The sequence below is a fragment of the Tamandua tetradactyla genome, chromosome 14 (assembly GCF_023851605.1).
Source record: "Tamandua tetradactyla isolate mTamTet1 chromosome 14, mTamTet1.pri, whole genome shotgun sequence".
NCBI lineage: Eukaryota > Metazoa > Chordata > Mammalia > Pilosa > Myrmecophagidae > Tamandua > Tamandua tetradactyla.
In genome coordinates, this window is record NC_135340.1 from 65,199,808 (window position 1) to 65,226,062 (window position 26,255).

The window sequence follows — 26,255 nt, forward strand, 5'->3', positions numbered from 1 at the left end:
GTGGTGACCCTCAATCAGAGAATTCAGACTAAAGGGGTTAAGACTTAAATCCGCCTTCCAACTCAGTCTCTGTCTCAATCACGCCCCTAGCAGGTACTGGGTCTATTTAGAATTAAAGGTACCACACCTTTATGCCCATGAAGAGCAGGCTGACAAGCACCACCTTGGGAAGGACAGGGAAAGCACAGAGTCTAGAGGCTTCACAGGAATCTCTGACCACCTGCTAGGTCTCACATTAGGGAAAACTGATACTGACTACACCCTCCTTCTGAGACCTGGGCCTGTCTTATCTGGGAAAATCTGACTGGAATCCATCATACCTAGGGAGGCAATCCTCAAAAAAAAAAAAAAAAAAAAACAATAATAATAGTAAGTACATTTACTTAGGTCAATAAGCAGAAAAACAAGAACTGAAAAATTCTGATCAGTTAAACAGAACCTATGCTAGAAGGCTAGAAAAAATTGAACTGAATGCCAAAGAACAAATAGAGAACAAGCCAAGTGACACGAAAATTGAAGGTAAAAGAGAGAAAACGACCATCCCCAGAACAAACTAATCAAGGAAATCAGATGCCACATTTACAGAAATAGCATTGAATGCTAATGGAGAAACACAGTCACAAAAAAGAAAAAGATAAATCCTTTTCAGAGCAGGATCCTCATTCCTTGGGCTCACCAATCAAGAGCTTAAGTCGGTATGTGCTTTGTGTATTTCCAGATCCTATGTGCTCTCTCCTTTCCTTCAGGGTTCAGACCCTTTCAAGCATCATGCGCTATCCGATTCAAAAAACCCCTCTTTCTTTTTTTTTTTTCTTTTTCCGTCAGCCATTCCCACTCTGCATCGGGGCAAAATCCAGCAATCAGCTTTGACATGAGGTTCAGCTGAGCAGGGGGCCTATTTTTAGTAGTCAGAATTTGTTAATTAATTCCACAATTGGAGCTTGGTTGTGCTCAGCCCTTGCTGTTAGTAAAGTCTCTTTTCTTTCCCCTCTGGGAAGCAGTCTGTGGGGGACAGGCACCAGCTCTGCAGCTTGGGGAACTCACAGTTCTGGGTGGACTCACAGCTGGTCCAGCTTGTCCATACTGGGGTACACTCTGTGTCCAGTCACTGACGTGGCCCCAGCAGTTGTTCTGTACTGTTTCTGCTATTTACTAGCTGTTCTGGAGGACAAACGAAATCCCACACTTCACTAAGCCGCTATCTTGGTTAGGGTGTAATGGAGAGGCTGGAGGGAACTGCCTGAAAATGCAGAGCTGTGTTCCAGTAGCCATGTTTCTTGAAGATGACCATATAATGACATAGCTTTTGCAATGTAACTGTGTGATTGTGAAAACCTTGTGTCTGATGCTTCTTTTATCTACCTTATCGACAAATGAGTAAAACATATGGATTAAAAATAAATAAATAATAGGGGGAACACATGTTAAAATAAATTTATTAGATTGAAATGCTGGTGATCAGTGATGGGGAGGGAGAGGGGTACGGTATGTATGAATTTTCTTCTTTTTTCTCTTTAATTCTTTTTCCTGGATTCATGCAAATGTTCTGAGAGGTGATTGTGGTGATATACAACTATGTGATGATATTGTGAGTTATTGATTATATACCAAGAATGGAATGATAATATGGTAAGAATGTTCGTGTTTCTATGTTATGTTCAAAAAAAAAAAAATGTTAACGGAGTAAACTTCCCAACCTAAAGACATAGAATGGCAGAATGGATTAAAAACAGGACCTGTTTATATATGCTGTCTACAATAGACCCAATGAAAAAAATAGGTTGAAAGTTAACGGTTGGAAAAAGATATTTTATACAATGAACAATCAGGATAGAGCAGGGATAGCTATACTAATACCCAAGAAATTAGACTTCAAGTGTAAAACAATTAAAAGAAGCAAAGAAGGACACTAGGTATTAATAAAAGAACCTATGAATCTATGATTCTAAAGAACCATAAAAGAATCTATGTCATCAAGAAGACATAACAAAAAATATTTATACACCAGGCCAGAGAGTCCCAAAATACATGAGGCACATACTGACAATACTGAAGGGAGTAGACACTTCTTCAGTAATAGCTGAGAGAACACACTGATACTCTCATTAATGGATAGAACGTCTAGACAAAGGATCAGTAAGGAAACAGAGATTTTGAATAATATGATAAATGAACTAGACTTAACAGACATTTACAGAACACAGAAAAATCTATAGCAAAGCTACCACAGCTAATTAATGAGTACAACAAACTGGCAGGATACAAGATCAACACCCAAAAAAAGTACTGTCTCTATATACTAGTAATAAGCAAGCTAAAGAAGAAATCAAGAAAAAAAATTCCATTTACAATAGCAACAAAAGAATCAAATATTTAGAAATAAATTTAACCAAGGCCACAAAAGACCTATACAAAGAAAACTACAAAACACTGCGAAAAGAAATCAAAGAAGACCTAAATAAATGGAAGACTCATGGACTGAAAGACAAAATACAGTCTAAATAAGCGTCAACTTTACCCAAACTGTTTTATAGCATTACCCTATTCAGCAACTATTTAAAAAGCTGAAGAAATTATCAGACTTCATCTAGAGATGTGAATAAAGCTCATCTGGATAGGACTAAGTTAAATCAGAATACTGGGTAAGGATGAGCTGCCCCATACTTTCAAACTTCAAATTGTTTTATAGAGTCAATGAAATACCAATGCAAATGGTAGTTTGTTACAATGCAAAATCTTAGTTTGCTACAATGCAAAGTAAGTAAATCACTTACTTTGCAGAAATAGAAAAATCAATAACCAAATTTACTTGGAAGGGCAAGGTACCCTGAACAGATAAAAATATCTTGAGAAAGAAAAATGAAATGCAAGGACTCACACTACTTGACTTTAAAGCAAATTATAAAGCTACAATACGAGCACACTGATATTGGCATAAAGATAGATATAGTGACCAATGGAAACAAACTGAGTGTTTAGAAATAGATACTCTCATTTACGGACAACTGATCTTTGATAAGGCAGTTAAGCCAACTCAACTGGGACAGAGTAGCATCTTTAAAAAAGGTGCTTGGAGAAATGGATATCCATAGCCTAAAGAATGAAAGAGGACCCATATCTCACACCTTATGTAAAATTATCTCAAAATGGATTAAAGATCTAAATATAGAGTTAAGACCATAAAACTTTTAGAAGAAATTTAGGGAAACAGCTTAAGGATCTTTTGATAGGAGGTGGTTTCCTAGACCTTACATCCAAAGAACGAGCAATGAAAAAAGAAACAGATGGAATATCCTCAAAATTAAACACTTGTACATCAAACAATGTCTGGAAAGTAGAAAGGCAGCCTACACAATGGGAGACAGTATTTGGAAACCACATATCAGATTAGGGTTTAATAATATGCAGAATATATAAAGAGATTCTACAACTCAACAACAGAAAGATAACTCGATTAAAAAAGGGGAAAAACCAGGTGAACAAACCTTAAAAAGTTATGTTGAATAAAATGTCAGAAACAAAATGACAAATATTATCATGCCTCACTCATATGAATTAACTATAACATACAAATTCAGAGAATTGAAGTTGAGAGCATGGATTAGGTTGGGGCCTACTGTAAAGCATACTACATTGTAAACTCTTACAGCAGTCATATATATTCAGGAGTTGTAAACAATATTTCTAAATTCTGAGCTACTCAGCTATTTGTATATAACTTGATTGCTCCCTGAAACTTCAAGTATTTATGTGACACCTGAGACTCAGAGTTAGATCACTGAAGTATGAAAGTCAGCATTACCCTATTCAGCAACTGTTTAAAAAGCTGAAGAAGTGATCAGATTTCATCTAGAGATGTGAATGAAGCTCATCTGGATAGGACTAAGTTAAACCAGAATACTGGGTAAGGATGCGCTGGCCCATATTTTCAAACTTCAACCTCTGTGCAAGACCAAAGGGAGAAACGTTTATTTAGTGCAGAATTTATATTTTGGGTAGCACATTATCTAATTTAACTTGTATGGTCAGTTTACTTACTTGGACATAACTGCACAGAATCTTGAATAGAGCATGAGTTCTTAGTTTGTACAAGTTGGTGTGATACCCCAATAAATCCCAGAGTAATTTGGGCAGAGAATAAAAAAGTATTTGCCAAATTCCCTTGGGAGCATGGGGGAAAAGGAGGAAATATTCAACTTCTCCATCTAGGGAGTTCTTGATATTCTTGCAAACAGTAGGGACAACAAATTCAATAGGCTGAGCTCTCAATCTTGTGGCTCACCCCTATGAAGTTTATTCCTGCAAAGGAGAAGCTAAGTCTACTGATAATTATGCCTAAGAGTAACACCCAGAGAACCTCTTTTGCTGCTCAGATGTGGCCCCTCTCTCTCTCTCCAAGCCAGTTTGGCAGGTGAACTCACTGCCTGCTCCACCCCACCCCCAACATGGGACATGACTCCCAGGTATGTAAATCTCCCCAGCAACATGGGACCTAACTCCAGGGGATGAACCTGGACCCAGAATCATGGGAATGAGAAAGACTTCTTGACCAAAAGGGGGAAGAGAGAAATGAGACAAAATAAAGTCTCAGTGGCTGAGATAGTTCAAGTAGAGTCATGAAGTTATCCTGGAGGTTATTCTTATGCATTATATAGATATCCCTTTTTAGTTTATGGTGTGTTGGAATGGCATCAGAGAAGTATCTAAAACTGTTTAAATGTATTCTACTAGCCTTGATTCTTTTTTTTTTTTTTTTTTTTTTTTTAGCCTTGATTCTTGAAGAAGACTGTATAACTACAAAACCTTTACAATGTGGCCATGTGATTGTGAAAATCTTGTGTTTGATGCCCTTTTCATCCAGGTATGGACAGATGAGGTAAAAAAAAAAGAACGAAAGAAGATAAAAAAATAAATAATAGAGAGAGATAAAGGGTTAATTTAAAATTGGGTATATTGAAATACTGTGGGTCAGTGAGAGGGAGGGGTAAGGGATATGGGATGTACGAGTTTTTTCTTCTTTTTCTTTCTTTATCTGGAATGATGCAAAAGTTCTAAACATAATCATAGTGAAGAATATACAACAATATGAGCATATTGTGAGCCAATAATTGTATATAATACGGTTGGATTGTATATGTATGGATATTTCTCAATAAAAATATTTAAAAAGGAAAAAAAATGGCAAAGACACAGACAGACACTTTTCAAGAGAAGAAATACAAACAGCTCAAAAACATGAAAAGATGCTTAGCCTTAGGGGCTATTAACGAAGTGCAAATCAAAACCATAATGACATATCATCTCACATCTGCTAGAATGGCCATACCGAAAAAAAGAGAAAACTACAAATGCTGGAGAGAATGTGGAGAGAGAAGCATGCCTATTCAGTCAGTAGGGCTGTAGAATGGTTCAACTGTTCTGGAGGAAAGTTTGGCCTTTCCTCAGGAAGAAAAGTACAGAATTGTCATATGATCCAGCAGTCCCATTACTAGGTATATATTCGGAGGAAATGAAAGAAAGGCCATGAATGGACATTTGCGTACCAATGTTTATAGCTGCACTTAAAACAATAGCCAAGAAAAGAAAACAGCCCAAACATCCATGAAAGGATGAATGGATAAACAAATTGTGGTGTATACATACGATGGAATATTATGCAACTGTAAGACAGAAACCAGGCCACACGTAACAACATGAATGAAATCTGAGAATTATGCTGAGTGAAATTAGCCAGAAATGTAAGGAAAATTACTGCATAGTCTCAATAATAAGAACAAACAACATTAATGATTGAACTTTGAGAGTTAAAGCTGAAAACACAGATTATCAAGAAGTAGAAAGTGGGTAGAGATGGGGCATTTGATGCTAAGGGAATACAGAAAGTTCTCGAAGGTTGATTGTAAAGATTCAGAAATGGACAGCACATACTGTGTAAAGGTAACACAACATTGTAAGTACAATGAATAAAGCTGAGTGTGGTATGGTTGAGGGAGGAGGGCTAGGACCATGTATGACACCAGAAGGAAAGACAGAGGATAGAGACTGGGACAGCATAATTTAGTGAAGCCTACAATGGACAATAATGGGAATTAAGTGTTCAAATATAAGAATATTTGTGCATGAGGGAAAAAAATGAATGTCAACACTGCAAGATATTGAAAATGGAATGGTTAATGGAAAAAATACAATCAATGCCAACTAGAGTTTATTAAAAGTAACACTGCAATATGCTTCCTCTGAATGTAACAAAGGTAGTATGCCAAGGCTAAATGTCAATAAAGTGGAGAATATGGTGAGAAGTATGGGATTCTCTGTGGCAGAAATGGAAATGTCCTCATATAGATTACAGTGGTGAAGGCATGACTTTGTGATTATACTGGAAACCATTGATTTTTCACTTAGGTCAGATTGTTGGGTATGTGTATGAAATTGTTTTAAAATGGAAAGAGAGATATAAGTGTTGGAGGATATATGGAGAGAGAGATGTACCTATTCACTGCTAGTAGGGATGTAGAGTGGTGCAGCCTCTCTGGAGCACAATGTGATAGCTCCACAGGACATTAGCTGTGGGTTTGCAGTATGGTCCTGCAACTCTGTTACTAGTGAATACTTGGGAGAACTAAGAGCGAGGATGCAAATAGACATTTGAACACTATGTTTATGGAGGCAGTGCTCGCAACTTGCAATGGATGGAGGTGGCCTAAGATTACATCAACTAAAGAACAGAGGAGCAAATTGTAGAGTATACATACAATGGAATACGAGTAGATGCAGGAAGGAATGAAGTTGTTAGTTAGTCACACAGCTAACTGAACCCTAAAGACAGTAGGTTGACTGAAATAAGCAAAAAACAAAAAAACAAATACTATAATACCTAATATGGACTAACTACAATGTGCAAACTTTGAGAACTGAATGTAAGAAGTGGGTTTACCAGGGAAGGGCCTACTGTAAAGGTTCCTACATTGTAAGCTCTTACTATAGCAGTCAAATTTATTCCAGCGTAGTAACTATTATTTCTAAAATCTGAGATGCTGAGCTCTTTGTGTATGATCTGCTCACTCCCTGGAACTTGTTATCTTTTTGATATCTGAGACTCAGAGCTAGAGTTCTGCAGCTATGAAAGTCAGCATTACCCCATATAGCAACTGTTAAAAACACTGAAAAAGTGATCAGACTTCAATTATGGATATGAATGAAGCTGATCTGGTTAGGAATAAGGTAATTCAGACTAAATGGTAAAGGATGATACTGACTGTACATTAAAACTTCAACTTCAATGCGAGACTAAAAAAAAGAGATGTCTATTTGGAGCAAAATTTATACTTTCAGTGGCACAGTATGTAATTTAACCTGTATGGTCGGTTTATTTGAATACCCCATAATTATATGGAACATTGAATAGGGATTAAGATCTTGTTGGCTTATACAGATTACTGTGATGCCCCAATACATCTCAGAGTAATCTGGGCAGAAGATATAACAAAGTATTTTGAAAGTCCCCTTGAGGTACTGGGGAAAAGGTGGAAATATTAAGCTTTTCCGCCTGGGGAAGACCTGATAATCTCAAAAGCATTGGGAACTGTCAACTTGATAGACCATGCCCACAAACTTGAGGCTTACCCTTATGAAACTTATTCCTGCAAAGGAAAAGTTAAGCCTACTTATGATTATGCCTAAGAGTCAACCCCAGAAAACCCTCTTCTGTTGGTTAGATGTGGCCTCCCTCTCTAAGTGAACTCCGAAGGTGAACTCACTGTGCCCCCCATGTGGGACATGACTCCTAGGAGTGTAAATCTTCCTAGCAACATGGAACATGACTCTCAAGGACAAGCCTGGTCCTGGCATAGTAGAATTTAGAAAACCTTCTTCACCAAAAGGAGGGAGAGAAATCAAACAATGTTTCAGTCACTGAGAGATTTCAGAGTCAAGAGGTCATCTAGCAGTTAATTCTACACAGTATATAGATATCCCTTTTCAGTTTTTTTCTGAATTGGAGAGCTAATAGGAAATACCTAAAACTGTTGAACTATAATTTAAGCACCTTGATTCTTGAAAATGACCGAATAACTATAGAACTTTTAAGGTGTGACTGTGTCATTTTGAAAACTTTGAGACTGACACTCCCTCTATCTAGTGTATGGGCAGATGAGTTACGGAAAAAAAAGAGAGACAAAAATAAATAAATAATAGGAGTCTTGGAGGATATGGAATGATTTGGGTGTTCTTTTTAATTCATTTTTATTTTTTTGTAAGAGTGAAAATGTTCAAAAATAGATTGTGATGAACGCATAGCTATATAATGTTACTGTGAACCACAGACTGCACACTTTTGATGATTATATGGTATGTGAATATATATGACAATAAAATTGCATTAAAAAAAGAAATTAATAGCTCTTAGAAGTGCTAGTGTAATTCAGTAGTTCTTTTTTAATAGTCTCTTGATGAAAATCTATAACCAATTCATGTTTAACCTAATCAGATAAAATACTAGCATATAATTCCAACACTTATTGAAAGTAAAATTATTAACAAAAGTAGTCATTAAAAATGTAATTCCAAAGACCTGCCTGACATGAAAAAGATCTGAAATACTGTTGTGGAAAAAAGGGAGAAACAGAATTGTACAAACAGTATAATGACAATTATAAATAATTATGAATGTGTTCTTCTAAGTACCACAAGAATACCTCAGAAAAATACCTTTTTTTAACTTAATCTGAAAAGTATGGTATGATAGTGAATGTTTTCAGTTCATCTGCACTCTTCTTGCTATAATTCTGCTCATACATAAGTTCAAATAAAAGAAATTTTAAAAAATCATTCTTACATCTTTCCCAACTAGATCATTTCTGTTTTCAATCACTCCCCATGGAGCTATTCCAACAGTGCAAATCTTTCGAGATGATCTGGAGGCATGTTCTTTGAGGGCATCACCAACATGTTTTGCCACACCTGTTTATAACAGAATTTATTCATTTTATTTGAAAGCTTATTCTGCTCAGAATAATACTGCGCTAAATCTGTAACATTGTAATTTGTGATATTTTTCTTTACACATACAAGATATAGGCAACAAAGTCCAAAAGTCAAACTTAGAAAAGAAAATATAAGGACCAAAGACAAAAAAAAAAGCCAAAGTGTCAAATTACAACTACCTGAATACACGTAAAGCTAATTTTTACTATGTTGTTAGGCTTAGTCCTTTGTCAAATTCCTCCTCAAAGTAATTATGGTTTTTCTTATTGCTCTACACATAAGCATAAGCTTATAAGCAAAATACACGATTAACAGTTGCAAAAGTTGTCCAACTGAATCAAAAATAAGGGAGAAGAGTGGAAACCAATTCAAAAAAATATATAACCCTTTATTATAACTCAATTTTATTTTTATAATGCATTTCATCTCATCTCTCACCTAGAATATGTCAATAGCATCAGTCTATTTTCAAAACACCATCCAAATGATTTTTGCTCGTCACTCCTCTGCTTCAAATCTTCACTTCTCATTCAGAGTAAGAGCCAACAGGCCTTATATAATGAACTACCTGTTGCTTCTACTATTCACATGCCCACATATCTCCCACAACCACCACACACTTAGGATTTTCTGACCTCATCACCTAACAATCCTTGCTTATTCCACTCAAGCTATATGGGATCCTTTTACTATTCTTTCAACACACTCGTTATTTTCTCTTCTTTAAGACCTCTGTCCCAAGTTATTCTTGTATCTTGTCTCATCATTTCCTTCCATCTCTACTCATATGTATCAATAAAGCTCTCCTTGATCATATGCAAAACAGGCAACCCCTCCACCACCCTTCACACTCACTCCCTCCTCTATATTTCACGGGCTTCCATAGCACTTATCACCAAATAACATAATTACATTATTGAATTTTGTTTATTATCTGCATCCCTTCTACTAGCATATAAGCTCCATGAAGGTAGATATTTTGTTTTGATATATTTCCAGCAGCCAGAAAAAGGCAAAATATACAAAGAAGCTTAAAAAAACTAAAAAAAAAGGTTGGTAATGTTTGCAGGCTGATGTAAGAAAATAATTATATTTTGCCTTGAGTATTAAAAGTAATATGTCTTCCTTATATCCAACCCATATATATAACAAGGAAGATTTTGAACGAAAGGCAATCATATAATAAAAATTAATTTTTGAAACTGCCTCCTAACCACTGCCTAGGCAGCTTATCATCAGTCTTCAATTTACCATTGAGTAATCAACATTTTTTTTGTAAAGGGTCAAATAGAAAATACTTTAGGCTTTATGGGACAGACGCAAGTACTCACCCATGTTGTTGTAGAGCAAAAGTATTCATAGACAATACATAGACAATTGAACACGGCTGCAGTCCAATGAAACTATATTTACAAAACCAAGGAGAAGGCTGGATTGGGCTCTTGGGCCTTAGTTTGCCAGCTCCCACACTGAAGTACATTATTTGTAAAGGGCTAAATCAAAACGAAGCACTTTTATACTATTTAACATAAGAACCACATGTATATATTTTCAGTATTGGCTAAACATACTGAACAAAACTGATATAATCATCACATTACCAGTGTTTACTCCTCCAGTTAAAATCCAAGCCCCTGTGGTGACTGCAGCTTTAATAAGACCCTTTCCAAGCAACTGCTTGATTCTTGGGTGAAGCTCAAATTTCTGCATGCCCCCATGTACAGAGATAACAAGTTTGGGTAATTCCATTTGCCATTCTTTAAGCAGAAGTTGGAGAATGACTTCAGGTGTGGTGTCATATGACAGCCTCACATACTAAAAAAAAAGATCAAAAGGATAAAATAGTTCACTGTCTTCATAGGATTCATAATACAACATTATTATGACTTTAAAATAAAAGTTTTATATAAAGCAGAATATTTTAAACTAGATTTCATAAGCTACTTTCAATATATTTCAACTCTAGAAATAAGCAACATCAAATGACTTCAGAGTTGGAAAAATCATACTCTGAAGACTATAGAAGATAATGGCATGCTAAAGTTTAAACTTTAAGGTTAAGACTCAAAACTGTTACTCTTTCTGTTTACACTCAACTACCTTAAGTCTAATTCACAAATTTACCTACACTTTTTATTACTTCTTTAACTTAATGTAGCATTAAGACAGGCTACAATGATTAGGAAGGGGAAAAAAGAGAACAATGTTATTAACAGAAGCATATAACTGAATATTGTGTTTGAAACTCTTGTCAATGATCTAGTCCATTTATAATACAGTTGTGAATAGGCAGTAAAATAAAAATTATTTTTTAATATGGATGATTGCTTCCATCAGTGGAAATAACTGGATTTGATCAAACTAAAAAATAATCAGAAAATTTTAATGAAAATTTCATGGCGTTTTGATGACTTCAACAGTTTAATATTAAAAAATCATTTTATGTAAAAAGCATTCTTGAATATGATTGTATAAAGATAAAACTTTTACAATATGACGGGGTGACTGTGAAAACCTTGTGTCTGATGCTCCTTTTATCCATGGTATGGACAGATATGGATAAAAAATAAATAAGGAATAGGGAGGATACGGGGTAAAATAAATTGGATAAATAGAAACACTGGTGGTCAATGAAAGGGAGGGTAAGGGGTATGGGATATATGAGTTTTTTCTTTTTTTATTTTTTTCTGGAGTGATGCAAATGTTCTAAAAGATGACCATGGTGATGAATACACAACTGCATGATGATACTGTGAACCATTCATTGTGCACCATGTATGGACTGTCGGTGAATGAAGACATGTCAATAAAAATATATTTTTAAAAAGCAACAGAATTAATAACTATCAAGTATGTGGAATAACTTCTTCTGATCTGAAAGATTAAAAATAAAACTGTCTTTCTATAAGCAATTACCACAGAATATGCTTGCTGTGACTACTTAAACCACTCTCTTTGTTTAAAGCACATAAATATGAATCATTTAATTCTAAGAAAGTTGAAATATTCAAGATGCTGAAAGAGGAATTTTTAATGACTTTTTTATTGTATAATATATCATATGTACAAAGCAAAGAAATAAAAAAGTAATCGCTCCCAAAGAACCCCTCAACAAGTAGTTACAAAGGGCAGATTCCAGAGTTTGTCATGGGCTACCATATGAACCTCTCAGATTTTTCCTTCTAGCTGCTCCAGAATACAGGAGGTTAGAAGGCATCAATATTTTTTTATCATCACAATCGACTTTTTCTTTTTCTTTGTGAAAAATAACATAAATACAAAAAAAGCAATAAATTTCAAATCACAGCACCACAATTAGTTGTAGAACATATTTCCGAGCTTGACATGGGTTACATTTCTACAACTTTAGGTTTTTACTTCTAGCTGCTCTAAGATACTAGAAACTAAAAGAGATATCAATTTAATAATTCAGCAATCATATTCATTTGTTAAATCCTATCTTCTCTGTATAACTCCATTATCATTTTTGAGCTTTCTATTCCTCTCTTTAGGGGTGTTTGGGCGATGGGCATTCTAATTTTTTCATGTTGGAAGGGCCCGTCAATAATCTGAGGTAGGGAGATGGAACCGTCTGATGTTCTGGAGAGGCTGGGCCTCCAGGTTTCAGGACTCACCTGCTCCAGGGACCCATCTGGAAGTTGCAAGTTTCTGAACAGTTACCCAGGTGCATGGAACCCTTGTGGAATCTTACCTATGCCTTAGGTGTTCTTTAGGATTGGCTGGAATGGTCCTGGTTGGTGTTTGGCAGGTTATGATAGGTAGCAATGTCTAACTGAAGCTTGCATAAGAACAACCTCCAGAGTAGTGTCTTGACTCTACGTGAAGTCTCTCTGCCACTGATATTTTATTAGTTACACTTCTATTCTCCCTTTAAGACAGGATGGAACTGTTAATCCCATGGTACCAGGACCAGGCTCATCCCTGGAAGTCATCTCCCATGCTGCCAGGGAGATGAAAGAGGAATATTTTTATCATCTCTAAGGAAGGTTATTTGTGAATCAATATTTTGCCCATTCCTTTATGTAGAGAGATAAAACACCCCTGAATAGCTCCACAGAGATAAATTAACTCCAAAATACCAGAGTTTTACAAAACTATGTGTAAGACTCCAGAGTCACTTAAGAATGCTTTTCAATAGGATTTATTCTATATCATCTTTCTGTATTAATTGCAACTCATTACACTTGAGTACAAAACACATTGCCCAGAAAACTGCCTAAAAGTTAAAAGGGATTTTAAAAAGAACTGTTAGGAATAAATGAGGAGTTCCATTTCCACAATGATGGTTGTTTGGTACCAACTCTACCCCTGGGAATTTGAGAAGCTAGAAAAAACTATTTTTTAAACAATCAGTTGTAACATCAGAGAACAATGAAAGGAATGACAACTTTAGGAATCAAGATCCAAGAGAACAGGCAAACTCAGAGATAACCACATCATTTGGCATTGCTTTTCCCTTTAAGACAATTGCTGACAATGAAATTCACAGGTCAGAAACTGAGAAGTTGAGACATGCTTTGGGAAGGCATTTATAATGTGGCATAGAGTATGGAGTGGGATGGTAATCCGATGACAAACATTGGAGGGCTGGGATGCAAGAAGGAAGGGCCAATATAAACAATCCACCCTTCTTACTAGAAATGTTTAGATGATACAAAATTTATATTTTGGGTAGCACATTACTTAATTTAACTTCTATGTCAGTTTAACTGAACACTATAAATACATGGAATCTTGAATAGGGTATGAGATCTTGTTGGGTTATCCAGGTTAGTGTGATGCTCCAATATATCCCAGAGTAATCTGCGCAGTGAATAAAGAAGTATCTGCAAAGACCCCTTGGGACACTGGGGAGAAAGGAGGAAATATTCAACTTTTCCAGCTGGAGAATTTCTGATATTCTCGCAAGCAATGGGGACAACCAAATCAATAGGCTGAGCCCTTGATCTTGGGTTCACCCCTATGAAACTTATTCCTGCAAGGGACAGGCTAAGTTTACTTAAAATTATATCTAAGAGTCATAACCAGAGAACTCTTGTTGCTCAGATGTGGCCTCTCTGTCTAAGCCAACTTGTCAGGTGACCTCACTGTCCTCTCCCCCGCTATGTGGGATAGGCATCCCAGGGGTGTAAATCTCCCTGGCAACATGGAACAGAGCTCCCAAGATGAGCTGGAACCTGGCATCATGGGATTGAGAAAGCCTGCTTGACCAAAAGGGGGAAGAGAGAAATGAGATAAAATAAAGTTTCAGTGTATGGTGTATTGGAGTGGTTGGACAGAAGTACTTGAAACTGTTGAACTATATTCCAGTAGCCTTGATTCCTAAAGATGATTGTATAAAGATGTAATTTTTACATGTGACTGTATGACTGTGAAAACCTTGTGTCTGGTGCTCCTTTTACCCAGGATATGGACAGATGAGTAAAACAATATGGACAAAATAAATAAATAATGGGGGGGATAAGGAGAAAAATAAATTGGGTACACTGAAATACTAATGGTCAATGAAAGAGAGAGGTAAGAGGTATGGGACGTATAAGTTTTTTTCTTTTTTCCTTTTGTTTTTTTACTGTAGCGATGTAACTGTTCTAAAAATGATCACGGTGATGATTACACAACTATGTGATAATATTGTGAGTCACTGATTTCTTACCATGTATGGATTGTACACATGTGAAGATTTTTTCAATTAAAAAAAAAACAAAACAAAAACCGGAACAGATCCACGCAGGTAATCAGGTAATGAGATGCAAACTTTAAAATTTTCTTGTCAAGAAATTAAAAGTTGAAGATTTTCAGCATAAAATCCTTTTTGGCTTTAAAAACCAAAATAAGAAATTATTGAGTAAAAACACAATTCTGAAAGTAAAGAAGTAAACAAATTAATTTCACAGCAATTTGCAAAGTTGAAGAGAGAATTAGTGAATTGTCAGTGACTAGGCAAGCAGAAAATATGAAGACTGAAACATGAAGAAATAAAGGGTTAGGAAAAAATAGAAAAGTGGGCAAAAGACATACAAGAAAAGGTAAAAACATTGAACATTAATAGGTAGTTGATATCCCAGAGGAACAGAGAGAATAGAGTAGAAATAGTATTTGAAAAGATAGTGTTCTGAGTTTTCCAAAACTGATTCAAGATATAAAAGTCACAGATGCAAGATGTACTATTAATCACAACAAAGAAAGCCACATTTAACACATCAAAATAATACAGATAAAACCCAAAGACAAAATGGAAATTTAAAAACCGCCAAAGAACAAAACCTTATCTCAAAAAACATAACAAGATCTTAAGCTGATTTCTCAACAGAAATAATGAAATCCAAAACTGGGAGAATATTTTCTAACAAACAACTGACAACCAGAATTCTATCTCCAATGAAAACATCCTTTAAATATGTAGACAAAATAAATTTTCAAAAAAAATTAAAATGGAGAGACTATGTCACCAGCAGACTCTTACTACAGGGTATACATTTAAAGGAAAATCATATTCCAAAACGTGTTACACATGCAGAAAAGGGAAGGGGTTTAGAGGCATGGCTCACAGAAGCTCATATTATCCAGTGTCACGCTCAAGAAGTAACAATTGCTTGAACAGTTGAACTAAAACATGCTCCTGGACTATTGGTGGCACTGGCACAGGAAACAGCCAATTTCTATCATAAAGGTGACCAAATCCAAACCAGAAGAATAAGTAAAACCTGTGAAAGAACCAGATATCAAACCTCAGAGAAGGACACTGTGCTACATCTCCTAAAATACATTGATAAAATGTGCCCTTTGAATTTGTGTACTACTAGGTAAGATAAACCATGGGACTTCAGATTTCTTAAAATGATTTCTCTGAAGACTATAAAATGCTTTATTATATTCAGAGGGAATCTGCTCTCAGTTTATTTGTTCTTGATTTTTAACAGAGTAGAGATTTTTCATGCTTTGTTTCCAGGCTCTCCTTTTTTGATCAGGACAGCATTCTGAAGATTTTATTATGCCCCTAAAGCTGTATTTAGGGGTTGGGTCTTTTTTGAACTCAAGGTAGTTTCAGGTAAATATATTAAATTATAGGTCAGAATCATGTGGTTTCAGATATATTTTTCTATTCTCACCAAAAAAGTTTATTTTCCTTCCACTTCTTTTATACCAAAAGAATAACAGAATCGCTTTTTAACAAAGACAGAGGAACTTCATCATTACATTAATTGTAGCACAGACTTGATTTGCTTTGTGTCATTTACCTTTTCTGTTGGAAAAAAGTCACTTATGTTTAAGGATCAGAAAATCACTCATACCAACTCACTTACATAAAATAGAATGCATAATTTATTGGAAAATCAGTATTCATAGGTATTTTGAGACCATATACAGATTCATTTCTATCCTCGTAGCTCCGTGCTTCATTAAACCTGTGACAATTTTTACAAGTATCTTTTTTTTTTAATGGGGTTTATACGTAGAGGACAGAACTTTGTCATAGATCTTAGTGTTTCTAAAGGAGAGAAGACAGGATAAAAATGTTTGTCAAAGATGTCAAATACTGTATGATGGGAAGAAAAACTTTAAACTTAAATGAGTTACTTTGTTCTGAAGTATAGATAGCTCTCTTTTCTTTTAATTGACAAATGTTCACACACACACAGTCCATACACAGCATACAATCAATTGTTCAGAGTATTGTCGCATGGTTGTGTATTCTTCAGAGTATCATTGCATGGTTGTATGTTCATCACCATGATCATTTTTGGAGCATTTGCATCACTCCAGAAGGGGAAATAAAAAGAAAAGTCTTGTGCAACCCATGCTTCTTGACCCTCCCTCTCATTACCACTAGTATTTCAGTCTACCCAGTTGATTTTACCCTTTGTTCCCCCTATTATTTACTGGTTTTTTGTCCACGTTATTTTTTTTCTCATCTGTACATACCCTGGATAGGGGTAACATCAGACACAAAGTTTTCACAATCACAGAAGTTAGAGTAAAATGCTTGTGTTACGTAATTTCAGCATACATTGCCTTTATATTATTTTCTAATATATATATCCTGTCAGAATTGTATTGCTTTATGTCAAAGACCTTAGCAAATACTTAGAGAACAAATGTAGATACAGTTTCATCTTTAAAATAGATTTTAATGTTTAAAACAGAATTATTTTAGTATATACCCAAACTTAAGAAATAGTAGATACATAGTACTTTAAGAAAAGTCACTTATCTGCAGATATATCTTCTTTGATCTTTGAGGCTTTAGTCAGTTTTCCTATTATAAATGAGGCAATCCACTTAGTAAAAATGATTAAAATAGTGGTATATGTCTATTGAGAGCTTACTGTGTACTAAGCATTGTGCTGAGCCTAGAATCTGCACAGCCACTCTGTGAGAAATAAATAACATTATCCTGAGGAAAATCTGCATAAAGTATTAATATCAGAATCTGCATTTCATTGTAAAGAACAGACTAAATAGATTATGCCTATATGAATCAATTTTGTTTTCAAATAAATAGTTATTGAAACCACATAATCATACTTAACATTTCTCAGACTACACAGAATCAGTGAAGTTTTGTTTTAATATATGGAAATGCTAATTATTCCTTACACTATCACATTTTAAATCTGAAACTGTCTTTTCCAGAATAAGTGGAATAAACTAGAGAGACATTTAATTTTATTCGACTATCTACAGAAAAACATGCCTAACTTATTCACTGTATTTGTGCAGCCCTTATTTCATAAAATCATTGCTCTGTTTGCTGAATGCCAACTACTGACAAAATGTTAAACAATATTTGATGCCTTCCTATTGCTCTGCCTATAGAACATACTTATCTTAGGCACTTTAGTACTTACTAACCTGGTTACCTAATTTTCACAACTGACATTTTTGTGAATTGCATTACCATATGTAAAATGGAAACGATGCATTCAATGCTTCTGTAAAACTCAGTAAATACTGGTATTACTCGGAATCAGTGATTGCAGCTCTCTCATGGGCAGATAATAAATACCCTGTGTGACAGTTTGAAAGTATTATGTACTGCCGCCACCCCCAAATCTAAATGAATAAGTATGTTTTACGGGGTTTAAAATACAAATAGAATTAAAATTCATGACAACAGCACATCTTATGAGGGAAATAAATGTAGTTTTAAGTGTTCTAAAGACTCTTACATTAATCAGGAATTGGTAAAAGTATTATATTATAAATGGTAATAAGTTTAAAATGCATCTATTATAAGATTATTAATAGAAATGGATGCACAAATTTGCTAATGATGAAGGAACTTCAAAACATATAAAGGAATGAAAGACGATTTTTCTACAAAGAGTGTTCTGGAAATTGTCAGAAAATAAATGCATATTATTTAGAGAACAAGATAAATGAAGTAGATGATCAAATTTGTTACATACCTTAGCTCTGTAGGAATGAGAACCCCCTTGAAAATTTATGACTCCATAAGCATCTGTTGGGCTCTGCTCCGTATGCTTTTCCACTGACCACTCTTCTATTGCCTCGTCAAAACGGTCACCCAATTTCACATCTGAGTATTTCATGGAAAGAGTTGCAGTAAAGCAAGCATGCTGCTTGACCAAACGACCACAAAAGCATCTAAAGGGAAAAAATGAGATTTAAAAAAAAATAATAATCAAAATCAATCAATGAAGAGCAGGAAAACAGTTTGACTTTCTGATTTTAGGATATCAATACATCAATACCTTGTCTATAGCATTAAACAGTATAAATTAGTATATGTGCAGGTTTGAAGTTGTTGTGTACCACAGAAGAGCCAAGTTCTTTAATCCTCATTCAACACTGCTGGGTGGCAGAGTGATTTGAACAGTGAATAAAAAGTATTTGCAAAGTCCCCTTCAGGGAATGGTGAGAATGGGGAGAAATTCAACTTCCCGCAAGTTGAATTCTTGATATTCTCACAAGCAGTGTGGACAACCAAACCTATAGGCTGAGCCCCTAGTCTTGGGGTCTGTTCATATGAAACAACACCACAAATGACAGGGCAAGACTACTTAAAATTAGGCCTAAGAGTCACCCCCAAGAGAGTCTATTTTGTTGCTCAGATGTGGCCTATCTCTCCAGCCAACACAACAAGCAAACTCGCCACCCTTCCCGTCTATGTGGGACATGAACCCCAGGGATGTAAACCTCCCCGGCAACATGGGACAGAAATCCTAGAATGAGCTGGGACTCAGCATCAAGGGATTGAGAAAACCTTCTCAACCAAAAGGGGGAAGAGCAAAATGAGACAAAATGAAGTGTCAATGGCTAAGAGATTCCAAACAAAGTCGAGAGGTTATCCTGGAGGCTATTTTTACGCATTAAGTAGATATTACCTTGTTAGTCAAGATGTAATGGAGAGGCTGGAGGGAACTGCCTGAAAATGTAGAGCTGTGTTCCCATAGCCATGTTTCTTGATGATGACTGAATAATGATGTAGCTTTTACAATGTGACTGTGTGATTGTGAAAACCTTGTGTCTGATGTACCTTTTATCTACCTTGTCAACAGATGAGTAGAACATATGGAATAAAAATAAATAATAGGGGGAACAAATGTTAAAATAAATTTAGTTTGAAATGCTAGTGATCAATGAAAGGGAGGGGTTAGGGGTATAGTATGTATAAATTCTTTTTTCTGTTTTTGTTTTATTTGTTTTTCTGTTGTCTTTTTATTTCTTTTTCTGAATTGATGCAAATGTTCTAAGAAATGATCATGATGATGAATATGCAACTATGTGATGACATGGTGAATTACTGATCATATATGTAGAACGGAATGATCATACATTAAGAAAGTTTTTGTTTGTTCGTTGTTAAATTCTTTTTAATTAATAAATAATAATAATAATAAATAAAACAAATAGTACAAATAAGCTCCAACTGTATAAAGCTCCAACATGTATAAATACATGACCATAATGAGAAATAATTACAAAGTATCAAAGAAGACCTAACTGCAAATTGTGATACATTTCTAGGATGGAATATGGTGTGGCTACAAAAAAGGAAGAACGTAAAGAGGCACACAACAAACTAAGTAAACCTTGGGGACAACATGTGGTGCAAAATAAACCAGAAAGAAAAGAACAAATATACTTAGGTCTCTTTCAGAAAATACTTATAAGACAATTGGAGCCTAGATTATTAGCACTCATAGCAGCCACCCTTAGTCTGAAGTTGTAACTGTATTTCTAGCTTCTGAGACACTGAGCTGTTATTTCCTTGGAACTTTGAGTAATTCTGTGACACATAAGACCCAGAAATGGAGTGCTGCAATCCTGAAAGTTAGCACAACTACACACAATAACAGTTAAAGTAATCAAAAAAGATACCAGGCCTCAATTAGAGTTAAAAACAAAGCCAGTCTGGTTCAATTGCCGGTGCCTGCCCTAAAGCAAATCAGATTACAGGGTAAAAGTAGTGTATATACTCTAGAGCTTTACCTACTTGTATTGAGACCAAAGGCAGAGAGGTTTACTGTGTCTAGAACCTCAATTTTCTGAAATACACAATCTAAATCAACCTGTCTGAGGAAATTTGTCCAATGTCATGCCCCGATAAATCCCACAGTGATTTGAACAGTGAATAAAAAAGTATTTGCAAAGAGTCCAGTAGAGACAGACTCTTAGAAGCTTCTCCCTGGATTCTTCCCAACTTCACCTCACAAGCCTTTTCCCTCTGCATATTTAGATTTACATCCTTTCACTATAAGAAAACTTGTTCGTGAGTATCACTACATACTGGCTCCTGTGAGTTATTCTAGTAAAGACTGAGCCTGGGAGTAGTCTGACTGTTTTCAGGCATTAGAAAAAAGGAAGCATGGGACTCTGATCCATGAAATGAAGAAAACACAGTAATAATCACCCATGATAGCAAGGGCTTTCTTTTCAACCAGGGCATACAGAAGTGAGGCACTGGCAGAAAATGAGTGATTGACTGAGTTGAGTGAGGAGATAGAGCAAAGAATTCCAGAGTTGGAATTTGTGGGGCAGCATACCAGAGGAAAGGGAACAATACAGAAGACAAAGAAACCTGCATGGGGATTTACCTACAGCTATCAGCTGAGCTGCAACTGTGTAAGGAAAGATGGTAAGACCTACCAGAAATCACCTACTGTGGAACTGAGAACAGGGTCATAAAAGCCTGGAAGACATTACAATTTTAGTTTCAGAGTAACAAGACATCAATGAGTACCTTGGGGATTCAGCTGAGATTCCAAAAAGGTAAAACCTTAGGAGTTAGGTCACATCCTACAAATAAATTCAAAACAGAAATAGAGCTGCCTCAACAGAATAAAATCAAGCCTGATGTGATAAAATAATTTACCAATAATTTAACTGCCTTTTAGAGCAAAACTCAATACCTTTTTAAACTTTCAAGGGGTGATACAATCCAGAACCCCTAAAATGTATCATTCACAATGTCCATCATACAATAAAAAATTAATAGGGTGCACGGGTGGTTCAGTGGTAGAATGCTCACCTTCCATGTGAGAGACCCAGGTTTGATTCCTGGACCATGTACCCCCCCACCCCCCCAAAAAAGAAAAAAAATTGTCAATAGAAACAGATGCTAGATGAGGCAGATACTAGAATTAAAGACTTTAATGAAGTTATTATAGTCACATTCAAGGACTTTAAGGAATAGTCATAATGAGGATAATAAACATAGGGCAACTCAACAGTGAAATGGAAATGATAATAAAGAATAAATGAAAATTCTAAAACTGAAAAAACATAATGTGACGTAAATAATAAAAATCTGATTGGCTGGGTTTAACAACACATTGGCAATTTAAGAAGAGGGGTTAGGCAAATATGAAGACAGATTAGGTAAGAAATTACCTAATAGAGAAAAATATTAATTTATTTTAAAAAGTCTTACTGATCTATGGAAATTATCAAGCAATCATATACACGGGTAACTATAGTCTCAGAAGGTAGAGAGAATGCAGTAGAAAAATATTTGAAGAAACAATGACTGAAAACATCCTAATTCTAAGAAAAAGTATCCACTTGCAGATATTTATCCAAGCAGAGGATAAATAAGGGAATCACCCTTAGGCATATTAGAGACACACTGCTGAAACCCATACACACAGGAAAAAAATCTTAAAAGCACCCAGAGAAGGAAGATAAATTGTATACAGGGGAACAACTATACTTAGGACAGTTGACTTTTCACTATAAACAATGGGCAGAAGACAATATTTTTAAGGTGCTGAAATAAAAAAACTATCAAACCAGAATTTTTTTCTAGTCAAAATATCCTTCAAAAATGAGATTGAAAAAAAGAAAAATGAGATTGAAAGAAACATATTTTCAGATAAACCAAAAGCTGAGCGAATTCATTTGCAGCATACCTGCAATTTTACAAAATTTTAAAAGGTATTCTTGAGCCCAAAAGGAATGACAGCAGATGGAACCACCCATTTACAGGAAGATGGAGGAAACTGTGCATTCCACTGGAAACAGTAAAAATGGGGGCAACTATTATACAACTATCTTTTCCTTTACTTACTTCCTTGAAAAACAACACAGTACATCTAAAATGACCTCATTCTACCCACCTTTTCTCCTAGCCTACCAACCAGAAGCCAACTTGTCTTTTTCCTCTGTATTTCTTCATCAGACCTTAATGAATAGTATCATTTATTCTGCTGTGCAAGAAAAAAATCTGCAGATCTTTGCTTTGGTACTATAGCCACCAAATCTTATTGAATTTTTCTCATTATATCTTCAAATATGTCTGCCACTCTCCATCATCACAGGTACTACATTAATTCAGATCTCCTTTTTGTGACAGAATTAGTTCAAAACTTTCCTAAACAAATTTCCTTAAAATGCCAACTAGTCTTTTAAAAGTGAAAAAATCTGAGCATGTCACTCTTCTTATTTTAACACGAAATCCAAGATTATCTGTAGGAGCCCAAAATAAACTGCCTTTTACTTAATTCTTCAGGCTCAGACTTCTCCAATCCCAGTCTTAAATCTGACATTCTGCAGTTTCTTGACAAAACCACTACCTTTTTCACTGCAGAGTCATACCACATCCTGTTCTCTGTGCCTAAAACTCTTCATATCCAACCTTTGTCCAACTAACTCATGTTCAACTTATGACATAGCAAAGGTAGCACCACCTAAATTTCAAGAAGCCTTACTGGATCCCTCATCTCTTAAGTCTGGATAAGGTACCCCTCAAGTGTAGAAGTCTGTGAATATTATCCCACTATATTCTAAGAGATGTTCCCAATAGCTTTGTTTTGTTCTTTTCAAAATCTAGTTATTATCTTCAATTCTGGTGATTTTTAAACTTACCTGACAAGTTGTTGACATATCTGACATCCTGGAAGGCATCTGTAAACAACAGACAAAATATATTACTTGAAGGAGGAAAAAAAAATTTAGTTATGTAAATTATATAAAATCTATATAAAAGTACAAAGCATTGCAAAATTATATATTTAGTATAATTTTACAGCAGATATCACAGATCATATATATCCTGACTTATACATTCATGTAATTTATTTTAACTCCCATGGTTTCCATATTTTAATACAATTAGCTATGACGTAAAACCCAGAAAGCATAAAAGAAAAGAATCACAAACTTAACCACGTAAAAATACATTTCTAAGCGGCAAAATACGTCACTAATAAAGTCTAAAGATGAGCTGAAAATAAAATATTTGAAGACGAAGGGATGGTTCTCTAATACAAATAGCTTCTACTTCTTCAAATCAGTAAGGAAAAAATTCTAATATAAATCAAAGAAAACTATTTTAAAAGATAGCTCCCAGAAAGAAAAATCATATGAAAAGATATTTCACAAGAAATATGCAAATTAAAACTGCAATATGATATTTTTCATCTATGTGATTAAAATAGATTTATTTTAACCTTTTAAGTCATTAACTTTATGAGAACATAGAGAACAGTTGTATATCTGCAGGAGGGAATGTAAACTAATACAATCTATATGGAAATTTAATAGGAAAAAAAAAAGCCCTGAAAATACCTAAAATGACCATCAGTGAGGAACTAGTAAAACAAATTCAGTCCCGACATATAATTAAATAGGATATAACTTTTAAGATGAGGTAATTATCTCTTAGATAAGTAATATACACAATGTGTGTTTGTATTAAAAAGAAAAACTGAGGAAATACATAAAACATCTGCTTGTATAGGCAAACGTTTAACTACTTCTGAAGGAATTTCAACTATTGGGTAGTAATGGTGTCTTTAGAAAGGGGAATTTGGTAGCTGAGGCACAGGGACGGGACGGAGACCTTCACTTATAGTTTTAGCACCCTGTAACCAAGTGAATAAGCAGCTGAATGTATTATTTGTACAAAATCAATCTGAAATTTCAAATACTGAGGCACTACTACAATAAAGATGGTGGACTGAGCATCTTCAGGATCTGTTCCCCCACAGAAGCTTTGATCAACTAGCAAGAACTGGCAGAAACATTTTTCCCAAAGTTCCATAAAACAGTTAAAGGATTTGAGTAACAGGTCAAGCACCAAATCAAAAAAAAAAAAAAAAAAAAAAACATTAAAGCAAAAGGATCTCCTGGGCACTGGTGTGCCCCCACTCCCCCCCACCATTTACAAGCTAGGCGAAAAGCCAACCCAAGTTCCCAGTACAGACTCCTGGTCACAGATCCAAAGGGAGCAGATGAAACTTCTTGCACATACTGAGTATATGCGTGTCTGGCCCAATCTGTCTGGTGGTGGTCTAAACAACTCGCTATCCCACATTTTGCCCTTTGTGTAGAAGATGGCTCAGAAACCTCATCTACAAAACATTGTGGGAAAGTAGCCAAGTGACTGCCTAGAGCAAGGGATTGCTGGCTACAGGACACATGGTATGGTGCTCAAAATGATGAGGAAACTGCTTCCTAGGTAGAAGGGGGACACTGGGAACCATGTAAATGGGGGAATTCCCAAGACAGGAAACGTGCAGAAAGGACCAGGAAAACTACTACACTTTGGCTTAGAGCTATTCTCTAAACTCTCTATATAGAAAACTGTGCCAGTCTGGAAGGATTGCGTACCCCACAAAAGTTTTAATCCTAATCCATCTTGTGGAGACAGCTGTTTCTTTTAATCCCTATTCAGCACTGTAGGCTGGAAACTTGACTAGATTATCTCCACAGAGATGTGGCTCACCCAATTGTGACTATTAACCTTTGATTAGAGGGAGATGTGACTCCATCCATTCCAGGTGGGTCTTGATTAGTTTATTTGAATCCTTAAAAGAGGAAACATTTTTTAAAGTGCCACAAGAACCACAAGTGCCCACACAGCCAGAGACCTTAGGAGATGAAAAAGGAAAATACCTTAAGAGAGTTTCATGAAACAAGAAGCCTGGAGAGAAAGATAGCAGATGTCACTATGTTCACCATGTGCCTTTCCAGTTGAGAGAGAAACCCTGAACTTCACCTGTCTTTCTTGAGTGAAGGTAACCTCTTGTAGGTGCCTTAATTTGGACATTTTTATAAATTTGCTTTAATTGGGACATTTTCACAGTATGTAAACTTGAAACTTAATAAATTCCCCCCTTTAAAAGCCATTTGTTTCTGGTATATTCCATTCTGGCAGTTACCAAATCAGAACAGTAAGTTCTGATAAGGAGTACTCACAAGGGTCAATCTGTAAAGATAGGAAAAGGTTTACTTTTTTCCCTTTTTTCTTTTTTTTTGTTAGCTTCTGGCATTCAAGGAAAATGTGGTCATAACCCTAGTTAAATACAAGCTTAAGCGACAGAAGCCTCAGAGTATAAATTCCAGCGATAACATGTTAAAACACCACAATGTCGACGTTTCCACAAAAGGTTACAAAACACACAAAGAAACAGGAATGATGGCCCAGACACAGGGGAAAATTGAAGCATTAGAAACCATCAATGAGAAAGATCAGACCTGAAATATTCCAGACAACGGCTTTCAAAGTTTGATCCTAAACATGCTAAAAGAGATAAAAGAAAACATGGACAAAGAACTAAAGGAAATCAGAAAAAATGACAGATGAACAAAAATGAAATCTCCATGGTGGCTCAACAGGCAGAGTTCTTGAGCCTGCTATGCCAGAGACCCAGGTTCCATAACTGGTGCCTGCCCATACCAAAAAAAAAAAAGAAAAGAAAAATTCCCTGGAAAAAACATCAGATAGTTACATCTCCCTACCCCATATTAGTGACAGACCCTTCCAACATGAAAAAGTTAGAATG

The 26,255-nt window shown here is 35.5% G+C and overlaps 1 protein-coding gene across 6 annotated transcripts in view; it reads right to left on the bottom strand.

Annotated features, from left to right (window-relative positions):
• The window catches only part of TRPM7 (transient receptor potential cation channel subfamily M member 7), a 258,369-nt gene that overhangs the window by 170,608 nt on the left and 61,506 nt on the right, over positions 1 to 26,255 (bottom strand). For all 6 annotated transcript variants that reach the window (XR_013162391.1, XR_013162392.1, XM_077127865.1 and 3 more), the window contains exons 3-6: positions 23,335 to 23,373; positions 18,414 to 18,612; positions 10,584 to 10,797; positions 8,834 to 8,958 (exon numbers count right to left, since the gene is read on the bottom strand). Coding sequence is in view for 4 of the 6 variants with exons in the window: in XM_077127865.1 (XP_076983980.1) it covers positions 8,834 to 8,958; positions 10,584 to 10,797; positions 18,414 to 18,612; positions 23,335 to 23,373 (577 nt within the window). In the remaining 2 variants the exon portion in view is untranslated. The remainder of the gene's footprint in view (positions 1 to 8,833; positions 8,959 to 10,583; positions 10,798 to 18,413; positions 18,613 to 23,334; positions 23,374 to 26,255) is intronic.